At 32.3% G+C, this 16,539-nt stretch overlaps 1 protein-coding gene across 7 annotated transcripts; it reads right to left on the bottom strand.

Annotated features, from left to right (window-relative positions):
- Positions 1-1,031: 1,031 nt before the first annotated feature.
- On the bottom strand, positions 1,032-16,238 carry LOC120281611. 7 transcript variants are annotated; one of them, XM_039288299.1, is made up of 10 exons: positions 15,966-16,238; positions 15,001-15,128; positions 10,158-10,217; positions 9,722-9,835; positions 8,918-8,986; positions 8,732-8,812; positions 6,761-6,901; positions 4,663-4,743; positions 4,467-4,576; positions 1,032-1,284 (listed from the first exon to the last, which is right to left on the bottom strand). In XM_039288299.1, exons 1-9 carry the CDS (start codon positions 16,207-16,209, stop codon positions 4,502-4,504), a joined length of 993 nt encoding a protein of 330 aa, XP_039144233.1. In that variant the 5' UTR covers positions 16,210-16,238; the 3' UTR covers positions 1,032-1,284; positions 4,467-4,501. The 7 variants fall into 7 exon arrangements, with proteins under 7 accessions (XP_039144233.1, XP_039144232.1, XP_039144234.1 ...); XM_039288298.1 differs by lacking the exon at positions 1,032-1,284 and adding an exon at positions 1,323-1,578; XM_039288300.1 differs by lacking the exon at positions 1,032-1,284 and adding an exon at positions 2,220-2,771.
- Positions 16,239-16,539: the final 301 nt, after the last annotated feature.

Genomic DNA, 16,539 nt, shown 5'->3' with positions numbered 1-16,539 from the left:
TGATACAAATTGAAGTTTAGTGATTAAAGTAAAAATGAGCCAAAGTTTAGTGACTTACTAAAAAATTTACCCGTCAACAAACAATGTCTAGTTAACTTTGAGGTGTCCCACATTGTTTTGTATTACTTTGAAATTTGGCATTTGATTAATACTAGAAACAAGAATACATTTTGGGCTTTTTTCTAGCATAGGTTTAAAATAAATTTTAATTACTAAAATGATGAATGGTCATTTTATTTACCAAAATGACCTTAGGAACATTACATTATTGCCAAGTTAGTATTTTGATGTTGACTGTATATTGATTTGGAGGAAAATTTCTGGATAGGTCATCGAACTTAAGCTAATTTTCAGTTTGGCCATCATACTTCAATTTGCATCAAATCAGTCATCTAATTTTAATTTCATTTCACTAGACAGTTACCCAGAGAATTCTGACCACCAATTGCTGGCGTGGTGACCATCAGAGAATCCCAGTCATCCTCATCGGTCCACGTCAGATGGCTTATGTGGCATAGCGAGTCATCCAAGTTCTGAATTGTTAGCACATGTTGGCATCATCTTTTTCCTTATTATAAATTAATTCTCTATCTTGTTTTTGATTCATAGGATGCTCAAGATGTGAAAAAAAAAACTAATGATTTTCACTCCAAAAGCTAGGATTACGAGAGGCTCTATGCAAATTTTACGTCGTTTGCTATGCAAAAGTAAACTGTAGTAAAAGCCAACCCCAAGATTACAGTTTGAGCAACATACAATTCATGCTCTATTATAGCCAGCCATTTATAAGTTTTAAAATTGGCAAATATAAAAATAATGTATTAGACTACTAAACCTAGAAAGAAATATATAAATCCAAAAACATAATAGGAAATAATTTAATTGTCAAAGTTAATGAACATTGGCCTCAAAATTTTAAGTAAAAGCCATTATTAAAATATATCATGTTTTTTATACACTTCAAAAATTATCCTTGGGCCTTACGTAATGACAAGTCAATTTAAAGATGCCCCGGATTAATGAACCTTCATCATCATGAAGGTTAAAATTGCTAACAAGGCTTACTGAAAATGGTAAAGTGACTCCACATTGGCAAACCATATCATGCTTGAACTCATGTATGAAAAAATTCATCTGAAGCCAATGTTGCAAACTATATAAGTAATGTGATGACAAATTAATAAATTTTCATACAAATAGTTCCAAAGATTTAATATCACAATCGGAGAGAAGTCCCATTCTAGTCAAGAGTCCATCCATCAGAGATAACAAGGAAGAATTGATCTAAAATAGTAAAATCAATTATTTCTATGAGTGAATATTGTTTTAAGCTTTTGACATAAACCCACCATCAGAAACTCACACAATGCCCAAATATAATAAAAATAAATTTTCTAAAAAAAAGCATGCACAACCATCAACAACATCAAAAGCTTTGTTCTAAGGCTTATTAAAAATTTCATCTGAACATTAACAGTCGCTCTCTTCATTGAATAGAGAACAAAAGCCTACCTTGAGTGGAGAAGCTGAGCACCAACCAGCTGCGTAACGACGTACGGCGGCAATGGTTCGACAACGCTGGATAAGGGTTTGAAGAAGGAGATCGGATGAGAGTGCTATGATTACTCCAGTAGGACTGTAAACGAGCCGAGCCGAGTTTTGCCTTGTTCAAGCTTGGCCCGATACTATTTAATCGAGTTCGAGCTCGAGCCGAGCTTTCTTTGAGCTTCATTTTTCATGTTCAAGCTTGGCTCGTTACTATTTTAACCGAGCTCGAGCTCTAACCAAGCTTATTTCAAGCTTCATACTCGAGCTCAACTTGTTAAGAAAATTTGAAGCTTAGACTTGGCTCGTTAGCTTGATTAAGGCTTGATTATTTTTTTATATTCTATTTTTTATTTAGTAAAGTATCATTTAAAGCTTATTTAATGAATCATTATCAAGTGTGACTCAACTCGATTTGAGTTTGAGGATCATTTTAGTAAAAGAATAATTTAAGTTTGTCTATGGAATCATTAAGGTTTGAGTTCAAACTTGTTAAAATATTCATTAAATAAGTTAACAAATAATTACAATAATAACAAAATAAACATTGTGATGTAACTATCTATAATTTTTTTTTTGTAATATTTTAACGATGCGATAAATAAGCTTGTTCATGACACTATAAATGATTATATTAATGATTGTTACAAATAAAATTGTAAATGATACCATAAACAAGCTTTTAATTATACAATAAACAAGTTGTTCATAAGATTTAATGAGCCGAACTTGGTAATGTTCAAGCTTGGCTCGTTTATCTTACGAGCTCATTTAACTTAATGAACTAGTTAACCCGAGCTATTAACGAGCTGAGCCTTCGAATAGTAGTTTAGAGCCTTATATGTGTGATTCAAATTGACAACAACGACATAGTCACATGTACACCTTACTATACCCATATATATATATATATATATATATAAACGAGCTCACAACCAAGTTTATAAATTAGCTTGTTCATGAGCTGTGTTCGTGAGCCAAAACGAGCCGAGCTTTCAGCTGCTCAAGCTTGGCTCGTTTATTAATCGAGCTTAAAAATGATGTTCAAGCTTGGCTCGTTTACAATATGAGCTGAACACAAACGAGCCCTTATCGAGCCGAACACCAAGCCGCTCAAGAACAGCTTGGCTCAAATACACCCTAATACTCCAGTTGATTTCCAAATTCAAAGACTCCTCATGTGTTATGCACGTGAAGGAGAATAAAGTCATTGCATTTTGGCCGGGCTGTAAGACAAAATACTTAATGTAAGGTATTTTGATTTACATGGGTTTTTAAAATTCCGTAAACCAAACACCGTATTTTTAAAAACCAAAAAATTTGAGTCACATCACATGTAACTCAAAAATACCTCAAACAAACACTACCTAAATGTAATACGTATGTTCACAACTTTGTATATCCACATTTCCTAAAATCAAACGGTGAAAACTTTGTAAATTTTAATTTGATCAAACATCTTTCTAAAAAAATGGATGGATTCAAAAACAAACTTCAATAATTCAGATTAGAAAATTTGAAAAAAAAAAAAAAAATGGATAACTCGTGCAAAATTCTACCTATACCAAGTCTTAAAGGGCTGGTTTGAAGTTTAGGCTGGAAATTCCCAAGGAGTAGTTAATCAATTCTATTTGCTTAAGGATGAGAAAACATATATATATATATATATATTAAATTAAGATTATTTGGAAATCTTCATGAGTAACCACTCTAAATCAGTGAGTACCCATTAAAATTTAGTGATTTTTGTAGGCATAAATTCCTCTATTATGGTGAAATGATCCTTTCGTCTCTAATATTTTGTCTTTCATTTTGAGAATAATTCATCATCTCCCTCTAACGGCCATTAGGATTTTTTTTTTTTTTAACAAATAGACGACAAGCGCCCCCATTTAAAGGTAAGTTAGGGACGTGCACGTATGGAGGAGCAGAGCTCAACGCCCACGTGCCTTCACCTTGCGTGGACATAGGATTCGATCTCGGGTCCTCCCCGAAACAAACGCCCTAGACAAGGGACCCGTACAAGTTATTTTGGTTTCAATTGACCCAAAGGCCGTTGGTACGGCCATTAGGCTTTCAGTTAAAATTGCTGACATGATATTAAATAATATTAAAATATTAAAATATTATTTAAATATTATTTAAAATTCCAAAAAAATAAAAAAAACATATTAAAATGTTATTAAAAGTTTCAAAATATTTACTGTAAAATAATAGTGTAATAAATGATGATTTAGAAAAAGTAATTTTTTTTGTTTTTATTAATATTTATTTATTTTATTGAATGATTTCTCTAATTATACAATGATGGGTTATATACCACAAAAAGAAAGAATTTATATTTAAGTTATCTTATTAATTTTATGGTTATCCACTAAAGCTCAATTATGATAAATTAATTTATATATATTTTTCCTTTTAGATCAGGTTTGAAAATATTTTCCCTCAAACAAGTTATTTTATTTATTTTTTTAATCCTAAAATTTATCCTAAAAAATCAGTTTTATAAAACTATTCTAAAAATATAAAAACAAAAAAGAATCGAATAAGCTGTATGATACCCTAAAGATTTTTTTTTTCTCCGTGTCATTCCCAAATCATGACTTACATCTAATTCTTAAAAAATTCTTCCCGAATTCTCAATTCTCCATGACTCTAATCTCTTTAAGAAAAGCCTACTAATATTATTTAAAAAATAAAATCAGAAATAGTTCCTGGTTTTTAAAAATGCCACCAAAGAAAGAAAAACACCACTGTTAGACACAAGTTATGCAGCATTTTCAGTTTTGAGAGTTATATATACTAGACCAAGAGAGAGACATATAATGCTTTTCAATGAAAAAGGTCGTGAATTTGAACGCCAACCACCCTATCAATCATTTACAGTGCATCCAACGAAACCAACATCAAATTAAAGATACCTGAGTTGCCATCTGTCAAACGATAAGTCTTCTCTTCACCATGATTGACGTAAAAGCGACCAAAAGAAAACCCAAGCATTGATTAATGGCAAAATAAAAATTGCAGAAGCCTGGTGTTCAAAGAAGAAACACAAATGCTAAGATGGAGAAAAAAAAATATACAAGAAATATCGGGCAATAGGCAGTAAGAAATTACCAAGAAAAAGATGACCTCTCTATTGGCAAATGATACAGTAAAATCATTCGTCTCCATAACATGTTTGACAAAATATTGAAGCTGGATGAAAGAAACCTTTTACTCAGTAACATCATATGAATGCAACAACCATTAATCTTAAAAATTGAAAAGAGAACAAGAAATATGACAGACTGGAAGTTATCACTACAAGTTCTAAATACACAATGTTTCTTATAGCACTTGTCTAGGGAAACCAACTTGCATAGGTGTGTTCATTGGTTAGCCCATGTTGATTGATTGTGAAATTTCAATCCAAACCAAGCCAGTCAGGTTTGACTATCTAGCCCAAACCAAATGGAAAATGGTTCAATTCAATTTGGATTTTACTGGTTAGAGATGACATACACTTTCTATAATAATTAAAAAAAATCCTACATTTAAACCAAAAAGAAGACAAGTTGTACCAGTTTCTTTTTTTAAAAAAAAAAAATTTAAAGGTCTTGGGTTTTTATCCTTTCTCACATGTAAAGTTAAAATTAATTTTAAATGTTTTCAATATGATTTGTAATTATTTTTAATATAAAATGCACATTTTTTAAAAAATTTAAAATGATTTAACTATGTTTAGGTTTATTCAATTTTCTAGCAAAACCGGACAGAACCGACCAAAACCTCAATCGGATTGGGAAAAATATGAATCAAACCAAGCTGTAAAATTTTCGTTAGTTCGTTATATTTCGTAAGTTTCACCTGGTTGGTTGAACACCTCTACTTTCATTTAGAGGTACCAGGTCATTCAATTTTGCATTTGTAGGTCATCGTTTATAAAACAATAATGGGAGAGTAATAATTATTTAAGACTATACGGTCAATATTTAAACGTATACTTTCCATCTGACATGATCTCAGCTACAAAACAACTGGACCAAAAACTGTACTTCACCTTAAGAGATGTTTAAGTTTATCAAGAGCAAAAAAAAAAAAAAAGGCTGGTTTGTAATAATACCTACCCTGAAGTAAACAATCTCACCCTAGGTACAAGGCTCTATGTCTTGAATTTTGCCAAATTCGACAATTTGTAACACAAAGTCAGATCACAAAACAACTTGACGGTTCTGCATGAATGCCGAAACTTACATAGAAACATGCTACTAAAAACAAAACCAATGGTTTTTGATTAATGGTGGAAACAGTGAAAGAGGGAAAAAACTAGTTACTTTCAGAATATGTAAGTATTTAACACAAGTCAGATCACTGAAGAACTTGATGCTTCAGCATGTGTGTCAAAACCTTCTACTGTGAACATACAATAAAAGACTAGGCTGATGGCTTTTCATTAATGGTGAAAACATATTGAATGCAATAGTTGCAGATATCTCAAAAGAACAATAATCATCTCAGGTGGAACATCATCTAAAATTTTATTATTCCTTAGCAACACCCTTATATAGGCTTTAGATTCTTTTAGTCAAAACCTCATAGTTGTTATGGATTACTTCCAGCAAGCTTTCTTCAGAGTAAAAGATACAGATGAAGTAATTCCAGCCCACAAAATGACATCTATGAACTTCACAGACCTTAATCCTCACACGTATTGGGTGTTCATCAAGGGACTGGCCGATCAGAGACAAGCAGTTCTTCAAAATTGAACATAATAATTGAACATAATAATTGTTGCATATACAACGGTGCCAGAGAAAAGGTAACAGTTACCAGACCATTTTGCCAATATTTTCACCTATTCTATAGTATAATATAATATATTGCTCGTTAGATCAACATTCTAGTGCCCATGTAACACACCTTCAAGGGGTTAACTGCCTTTGAGAACACCACCATCAAGCAGGAGGCTAATGCTAAACCCGTTGTAATTCGTATCCATTGCGGTATTACAATGCAAAAGAAAGATTGATTTTAACTTTTTTAACTTAGCCATATGCTTTTTTTTAACTACTTTATATATCACAAAATTAATTAGAGATGTTTTATTTGCAAAGTTTGACTTCAGATTTGTATAAATTCAAAATGTAATGTTTTTTCTTCAAAATAAAAACCATACTATATCAATAGGAAACCATTTTTCAACAAACATTGAGAAAATTATTAAGATGAATACCTCATAGTGAAAGTTTTTTGTGGTTGACATGATCCTCCTCACCAGATCTAGAAGTTGAGATATAAGTGAGCTTGAGACAGGATTCCCTAGCCAAAAGGAATCAGGCAAGCCAACTACTTCTTGGAAAGGATAAAATATTCCCTTCATAAACAGTTCACGGAGTCAGAAAGTGAACAAAGGAATTAACGATAAATTTCACCATGAAGTAAGGGGTACTGAACAATATGGAGAGGCTTCCAGGAGAAGGATACCGAATAGAGAGACTAACGTCTCCATGCAAGAAACAAGGTAAACATATTTCTATCACAATTCTTAAATGATCAATAAGTATAACTGCTCATCAATCTAATTAAGTTAGTGCTTTAGTTTTATTACTGAATTTCATGTCATGAGCTTTGAAGATATTCTCTGATCAAAGGCCATGAATTTTCAACTTCCACTTGATTTCTGTTTCTATCATGATAGCTTTTGAATTCAATGATTCAGAGGCTTTGATAAAATAATAGTAGTAGAAGTAGTAATAAAAAATTATTATTATTATTATAATAATTATAATTGAATGAAGTTATAAAGAAAGTGAGAATTCTAAAACAACATTAGTTATATTAGTTATGGTGCCTTCTTTTAGGAGACAGTATGCATCTGACTAAGGTGCCTATTTTTAGAAGATATGTCTCTGACCAATAATATTATGTGCCAGAGAAGGTGTCTACCAACTAATTCAAGACACAGAACATGTCCTGATGCCTTCATCAAAGGAGTCAACATTATAAAAGAAAAAGCGCTTCACTCAAACTAATCATTTAATTCCTATTTTAGACCTTCCATAAAATAACTAATTGATAAGTGGTGGGGCAAAGAAAAGGAGATAATCAAGATCCTTTATAACACCTTTAGCCAAGTGTAAATATGTTCCTGGTCCATTTGTCTTCAAGTTAGCAATCTGATGTTACTTCAAGCAAACTCATCAAACTCATCAATCCTGAAAAATCCTGGATAAAAATAAACAGCCTTTTGGCAAAGGAAAAGATGACCCAAAATCAAAAGAGTCCAGGAATGTAATCATGGTCATTGAAGATACTTAAAAAATGTTCTATCTTCCTCTGTGGTTCAGTTATTCAAAATCTTTGTTCTAATTTTCCTCAAGTTTTTCAGCTTTTATTTTCTTGTCGCAAAACCTAAATAAACCACCTTTGTCCAGTGGAAAGATGACCCGTCATCAGAAAAGATAAAAAAGTCCAGACGCATAGAAAAGCTAGAAAATCATATGATAACCACTGTTATCATCCAAGCTACCTCAAAGATTGTTTTATTATACCTTTTAGTTCTGCTGGTCAAATTCTTGGTTCTAATCCCTCTGCAAGTTTGACACAAAAGCTAGATCTAGATAAACCACCCATTGCCAAAGGAGAGATGACCCAGTCCAGGCATGTAAGGAAGATAGAAAACCAAATAGAATCTGGTATCGTCATCCAAGGTGCATCAAAGAATGTTTCACTTGCCTCCTAGTTCTATTATTCCAATTCTTGTTCTACTTCAAGTTTTTTTAGCTTTTATTTTCATGTGGCAAGTCCTTGAACATAGTACTATATTTGGTTGTAGGGTTATCCAAAAGATCCAACTAAAAACTGCACTAAGGCACCCCTGACAAGATTTAATTTTTAAATTAATGTATTTAACAAACAAAATTTAGAAACTTAATAATATTAATAAACAACAATCATTAAGTCAAGATATAACTTTTCAATCTTAAAATATTTATTTTGGTTTATATTAATTAAGTCAAAATTTGCTCAATTTCATATAAAAGTTCTCCCTCTGAAACATTAAATAATTCCAACACTTTTTGGTATACAGGTACATCCATGCATAAAAGTATTAGAAGCCTTTTTCTTTAAATAAAGCCAACAGCTCTCTACCATGCCCAAAAATAAAGAAGATAAGTTTTTAAGCAATAAAATGTTAAGATACCTCTGATATTTTGTCCTTGATATTTTTTCCTTTAATCTGAAACTTTGATGCACTTTTTTTGTGAACTTTTGCCACATTTATCTATCAAGAAATTAGACCAAACAATAACCAAAGAAGCCTTAATTCTTATCAATTCCAAAGACATTTGCATTACACTATAATTATTAGAATACTATGAAAAAATACCTTTGCCATTTGGAGTGCTTGCTCAAGTTGTTGTATTTGAATCCACTGTTCTGTAACTAAGTTATCCAGCTGATGATAGAACACTAATAGTTACAAAGCAAATACAATCTTCCAATTTAAAAAGTTATCCAGCTGATTATATAACACTACTGGTTACACTGCAAATACAATATTTCAATTTAAAAAGCTATCCTTCAGGTTATAGAATACGAACAGCTGAGATCTTTTTCGAAGCCTTGCTCCCAAAATTTGACTCTGAGAAAAGTATTACATTTCTAAACACAAGAAAGGCTCAACGTTGCAAAACATTATCATTTGGCCAAGTCTTTGCCTTGGGTTTTCTACTCAGGTAGCAGAGGTCAAGTCAGATTTGAGTTCAAAATTTGACTGCAAAGACAGAAAACCTTGCTCAGGTTTTATTAGAACACTATATAAGTTGTATATTAAGTTAAGGTTCTCATAGGGAAATTGTGGCTAAAATGCAGGAGGTAGGGGTTATCGTGCCTGTTTTCAACAATATTTAGCCTTTATTGTAGATTGAAGCATTCAAAGACATTTCCAAAAAACTTAGTTGTGCGTTAATCTGATTTAAGCCAAACATGTGCCTCTTCCTCCTCTTTAATTTGGCTCTTTTAGAGCATCAGTTAATACCATATTCAGAGCTGTTAAATAAACAAATTAAAGAATTCAAATAAAGAAATTATCCTTCATTAAATAACACATAGGAATCAACGCAACATACTTCAACATTCAAAACTAATGAGTTGATCCAATCAAGCTAAACAAGAATGAAGAAAAACAGACCTTATCTACTGCAGAAGCTACCGCTTCTAAATTTTTCACTGCATCTATCACTTTAGATTCTAACATATGAATATCAAAATTGTTCCCCCTTGATTCTGCCCATAGTAGCCGAACCTAATCAAAACAGCAACAAATGATATAAATAAATATGTGCTTCAAAAGGAAATATACCTTGCAAAAAGATTATAAGACAATAAGGAGAAGCTCACAAGTCACAAGCAGGTAAACGCACATGCACACACACACACGCACACAAAACCAAGCTATGCATGATGCACAAGAAGCATCTTCTTTAGTTTCATTCATCATCCAGAATCATGTGCTCTCAATAAGCAGTATATCAATGTCACTCAGAGACCAATATATAAAAGTGACCTACAAAGATACTTGAATATGCATGATATCCACACACACACACAGAGAGAGAGAGAGAGACCTCTTCCTCCAAAGAGCTGATCCTTATTTCACTATATGATGAGCCTGAAGACCCTGATCTCTAAAACAAGAAAATATGCATCACGTTAATTTCATTAACATCTAAGTTGTAACAAAAGATAGAAACACAATGTATGAACAAGAATATGATGAAAACCAATAATAGTATGTAAAATAAAAACACATTTGTCTTATTATGGCTTTGGCAATTGCAAAGCAGCTGCTAATACAATGCCCCTCAATGGATAGCTTCGGTTTGGACAACCACAAGTAAGGTTGTTAATTGATCAAGCTATTTGCGAGCAGCTCGAGCTTGGCTCAAAATTTCAAGCTTTCAAACCGAGCTTGAGCTTGTTTTCTAGCTTGAAATATATAAATATATTATAACCATTTATGTATTTATAATATATAATATAATTTTGTAATTATATTGAAAATATTATATAATTTGTATTGCTTATCTTTACAAACGAAAATTATGCTACAAATAAGGTTTTAGTTTCAAACAAAATCTAATTGGATTTAAATTCTCAAAAATAAATCTATTTGATTCTAATTTCGAGGTTAGTAGAGTCCGTTCAAGCTTTCAAACTTGAATTCGATCAAAGCTAGAACAAAATTTCAAGATAATTTCGAGTTTAAGCTACTCAATTTTGAACCGTGCTTAACTGGGCCCAGTGCAATCAAACTCGGTCAGCCATAACAACAACGGAAAGAAAGTATCGTTGCGTTTGATATTCGAAATTTTTGGGTACAACATAATACAACTTTTTTTTATCTTTCTTTTGATTTGCAACACAAAAAAGTGTCTGAGAGTACAGGACAAATTGATCAAATTTTTATATCCTCAAATCATGGTACATAAAACTTTCGGAGGTACGACACAACTAAAAGACATGACTGCCCCTAGTTAAAATAAAAAATTACAACAATGTCTCATTATCATAATGTTTTCATGAAAATTTTATATAGTTTATGAATAAATAAATTTGGTGATTTTTTTATGAAAAAAAATTTCTTACTTCAAATATTTTTGGTATTTAATTATTAATCAATATATTTTTGAACATTAAAAAATATAATTATGAACAAATAATTTTATTAATCATAAAAAAAATAAATAGTGAATATGGAAAAGCCGAGAAAAATCCATAAAATATTGTTTTCAAATTTTTTGATTGCAAAACAAATAATAATGTAGAGGGTATTACAGTAATTTTTACAATTTTTTTCCCCATTACTTGAGCAAATCAAACTAGAAACAGAACGAAAGATTATGTGTTGTCTATTGAAGCATCAAACATAAAATAATAAAAACACTTATGCTATACCTTCACCACTTATACTATGCTCATATGTGAATCAAGCATACCTTACTATAAGTTTCTTTGCCAATTTCTTTTTTAAATCCATAATTTTAATGAGTATGGGTACATATTTGATAATTCTCTTACAAAGATATAACAAAATAAAAAGGCCTTTATCCCTATACTTATGACATAACAAATTTTCTTTAATTCCATTTGATTATGGTTCAAGTGGTTCACATTTCAATGTCTTCACTTATGATTTCTACTCTAAACCATCCATCTAAAGGTAGACCAAACTCATAGAACACCAACAGAAGACTTCCCTTCATCAACAGCAGGTGGCTATTTCATTGTCTGATTTTTCAATAACATATTTTCATAAATATAGATTTTAGGCGCAATAGGAGCTCCACACTCTTTCCTTCTATGTGGAGCAATGCCAGGGAATGCGTCGAAGTCAGCAACTAGCAACAACGCAAGTACATTTTATGTTTCCCTCAATGAAAAAGGAAAAATTGTAGTGTAAATAGTAAAAAGGGAAAAGTACAAAAAAAAAACCCTTGTGGTTTCTGAGATTTTCAAAATAAGGACTGAGGTTTTTTTTTCGATTTTATAATATGTGGTTTTGCAGATTTGCAAAAAAAGAAAAAACCGTTACCAAGAAATTAACTGTGTTAACTCATTTTGGCAAAATCATCATTTCATTTAAAAACTAACTTATATGACATAAAAATATATATACATATTTTAAGTTTATTAATTGCTTCCAAAATTATACTAAACAAAAAAGACTTAAATTCCAAAAATCAAACAAAATTATGTTTAAAAATCATGTTTTTTATGCCACGTGGCAGTTTTTTTACATGAATGGATGATTTTGCCTCTGCCAAATTGAAAAAGTTGATACTATTGACAGTTTTTCCCTTTTTTGCAAATCTGAAAAACCAAACGTCATAGAATCCGAAAAAATACCTTAGTCTAATTTTGCAAATCTCGGAAACAACAAAGGTTTTTTTTGTACTTTTCCCTAGTAAATATGGTCTCAACACCCTTACGAGATAGTCATGAGTTTCATGCGGCCTAAGCCCGACCTGCGGACTTAATCTGACTTAATCTGATTATGATTCAGTCCTAACCTTAGGATTTTAATAACTCCAAGGGACATCCTTCAGCAATTACTTGAAGTCTTGATTTAATACAAAAGAATTTCGATATTTACGTAGACTTTATGCTTATAAAATTTCATTCCACCAGTTGGGACAAGTAAAATTGACAAGGAAATAGGTTAAATTTGACAATTCTCTATGCTAAGTTTAAATAGAGACATCAAGAGTTAATAAGTTCATAGAGGACAAAATCTATATTGCATATTAAGCCACATGATGGTCCAAAAATATGCAATATCATCATTCACAAGAACTCATCAAAATTTCCAAAAATTTGCACATGAAGGCCTAGAACTTGAGGACTCATCTCCAGGCTTGCTCTATTGTGCTATTCTTTTGCAAACAGCTCACTATTCACATTCTGGTTCTTTTCATATCCAACTTGGAATTGATAAATGCCAAGAATCCCTGTGTATCCAACTTCAATTGATGGTCTAATGTTAGCATTACGCTCTTCAATTTGTAACACCAGCTAATATACCTCCTTTAGGATATTTAAGGTGTCGAACTGTTGTTTGATCAACTTGATGGCATCTCATGGCCCATTCTTATAATTCATTTAGATTTCATAGCATTTTCTTCTGTGGTCTTATAATCCCTTAGGTCATAAAGCTTACAGTGTATCATCAACAGAGATGATACCTCAAGTGTGATATATTTTAGATAGGCCATGCTGAAAAATCCTGAGGCTTTCTTTTTAAAGAAACCTTCTCAGGATTTTCAGCCAATCAATGAACAAATAAGGATCTATATCTGCTTGGAACTTTATGACATTGTTCTTAATTTATACTGCAACATAATTAAAAGAATCAATCCTCTGAAGTTGTCTTGGAAAAAGTCTCCTTCATCTTGTTTGTGTTAGTGCCACTCAAGGTGAAATGTTTCCTATAACCAGTCATCTTAAGCCCTATTGAGCCTATAGCTATTGAGATCTTTTATTCCCATGCGGGCCATGCCGTCTCTACCTTTATCATCAGCAAAGCTATGTTTCCAGAGACTCGCTGGTGGTCCTCACCTTGGACTCTTCTAATTTCAACAAGCCTTTTAGCGATGGAGTCTAATGAATTTGCAAGTGATGCCACATTGCTTAGGCAGTACTTTTGTGAGTTATCAGATGATTTGGTCAAGATTTCCAACTAAAAATAGCAGGTCAAACCAGTCAGTATGCCCATCCCTAAGCTAGAAAGATCTCTGCTAATGCAAACCTAGCACATCGAACAAAGAATTTCACCCAAAAAGAAAATAATAATAATAAAAAAAATAAAAATAAAAAATAAAACTAAGAAAGGGTTTATTTTGATTAAAGGGATTTTTCTTCCAAGATTACTTCAGCATATCTATAGCAGGTCAAACGCTAGAGAGGAGAGGAATCCATGGCAAGATTAGTTTCAATCTTTTGCAAGGGCTTTAGGTTTTTATACAATGCTCTTCTTCTACACATTCTTAGCATGAAGGGAGTTAAAGTCAGTTTCAGGCCTTGAATTCAAGGCCAATGTTTGATTGAGACCTCAAACCAAGAGAGACAATGTTCAATTAAGTCCCTCAACTATCAAAATTTGTTCAATTGATACTAGTACTTTATCACCTATGTGGTCAAACTCTTCTAACCCCAATAATTATTGATACCATTTAACCAAATGAATTTGCCGAAAACACAGTATGTTCAAAATGATGGGGTGGATCAACTAGATAAGTGTCATATTACCTAACATGAAGACTAATATATTAGATAAAATATTTTAATAGAAAGTTATTATGTTGATAAGGCAAAGTTGACACATTAAGCAACTACTAATACAACACCAACAAGCCATTAGTTCCAACTATTTGGGGTCAACAACATGAATCCTTCCTTTCCACATTGCATTATTAAGGGCCAAAACACTAAATAAACTAAGCTCAAATATATCATTACATAAAATTTCTTCTAACAACATTTAGGTCCACCTCTCCCTCTTCAACTTAAAAACATAATTTCAATTTAGAATATTTAAATTTCATATTACTCCCTTTAGTAGTTGTTGTGTCATATAAGTTCAATTACCATTGGGCATCATCAAAGATGTAGATTGTTACCAACCAAATTTGAGGATTTTAGTTAATTTAACCAGGTAACATAACCTAGTTAATTTCGGGTTACCCATAGACCATAGTTAACTACCACCTTTGTGATTAAGATGGTCTAACAAAGAGAGACATAAAAGCCATAATAGCCTTCAAAGATCTTCCAATGTTCACATATGCACGCTACTAGAGAAATAATGAAGGCTAATAGAAAAAATCCATAGTGCTTCAAATCTAAGCATATTTAGTTATTTAAGTAAAACAATACAAGCAACTCAATTTCCCCACGAAATGAGAATGTTACCTTAAGGCTATCTAAGGATCTTTCTAGAGAATTGATCTTGAGCTCCAATGCCTCAGCCAACATCTTTTCTTCATCAAGATGATGAGTTTTAGTATTCAAGATTCTAGCATTCTCTTGCAAAATGGACTCTACATCCATTTCAAAGGAAACATGAGAGAATTGCAAATATCATCGCAAGCATAAAATACTAATTCATATGCCATAGCAAATGTAAAATCAAGTTTAGAGAAACTCATCCTTTTCGAGATGAAATAGCCACTTCCTCTCAATAAAGCACAAACATTGGACATGAAATTACTCTGAAGTATAATGTAAACAAATACTTGGCAAATGAATGGAGATCCCATATTACGTTCCCTGTTATTGCCTTAGGGCTCATGAACCAACAGAAATCCTTATCCTCTAATTTACCATGCACATTGAGTTCTCAGTGGTCCAACATAGCCTGTCTCACATTTGGTAAAAAGCTAACTACTGTCACATAACGAACACATTAGAGAAGCAACTGTATAACAATAGATGAAAAATATAGGGAAAACAAGGCTTCAACTTAGATTCTCATAGAAGCAAATGAAGTAAAATAAGATTTATATCCACAATCTACAAAAAAATATCATTTAACATCAAATGTTACAAGAAGTTAAAGTCATCAATATTTTTCTAATTCAATTGAAAACTCTGACACGCTTCTAAGAAAACTAAAAATTGGGAGAAAATGAAAACCTAAAACTATCCATTGGCACTGGATCCCCGCACAGGGTGTGCACATCCTTGCCGAGGAGACTGGTTGGGACCTTAGCTCACGCAAGATAGCGCACAAGTGCGTCGGCGCCTGTGCATCCCAGACATGACTTCTCCATTTTGTCTCAAAAAAATCATACTTCGTCGAGATAATGAAAAGCACGAATGGACTTCCAATCAAATCAAGAAATGGAACAAAGATACAGATAATTTAAGGAAATTACCCAAATGATCGATCTTGAGCTTTAATTTCTCCAACTCGGAGGAGAAAGCAACGTCCTTGGAGGGCTCAGCATTCGGGAAGGCGAAGATCGCTGAGAGTAAGATGGGGATTGAGACAAGGAGCAGCGCTGATCGAGCAGCGTTGAAACGCTGAGCTAAGGGCTTGTGAAGGAGTCGAGAAGCTAAGGAGAGGAGTTGCAGGGGGAGAAGAGTGAGGAGGAGCAATTGTACCGGCGAGTTGTTCATGATGGAAGGGAGCCTCTCCAGCAACTCAATGATGTTGATCACTGTTGAAGCTTAACTTAGATATTATAAATTAATAGAAAGATTAAATTACAAAATTAAAATATTTTTTGTGATTTAATCCTAAATTAATTATGATTAGTTAAAAAACTAAATTGCAAAATTATAAATTATAAAAAAAATGCAATGCACTACAAATTTGAATTGTGAAGATAAAAATTTTTGCCTAAAGTTCTCATTTCGGGGAGATCCGGGATTGTGAGGGCACAGTATTGTTGAACTTGCGAATGTGCTCCACATTGGTGTATGTCATTGATTATAAATCTTAAATGG

The sequence above is a fragment of the Dioscorea cayenensis genome, chromosome 18 (genome assembly GCF_009730915.1).
Source record: "Dioscorea cayenensis subsp. rotundata cultivar TDr96_F1 chromosome 18, TDr96_F1_v2_PseudoChromosome.rev07_lg8_w22 25.fasta, whole genome shotgun sequence".
Classification (NCBI taxonomy): Eukaryota; Viridiplantae; Streptophyta; class Magnoliopsida; order Dioscoreales; family Dioscoreaceae; genus Dioscorea; species Dioscorea cayenensis.
This window is presented reverse-complemented; position numbering and strand designations above follow the sequence as displayed.

Coding starts and splice junctions, on each gene's coding strand:
- LOC120281611 (XM_039288299.1), bottom strand. CDS start 16,209: ATGAACAACTCGCCGGTACAATTGCTCCTCCTCACTCTTCTCCCCCTG. Junction 9,836..10,157: donor TCAGCTCTTTGGAGGAAGAG/GTCTCTCTCTCT, acceptor TGTTTTGATTAG/GTTCGGCTACTATGGGCAGA. Junction 8,987..9,721: donor TAGCTTCTGCAGTAGATAAG/GTCTGTTTTTCT, acceptor TTCTATCATCAG/CTGGATAACTTAGTTACAGA.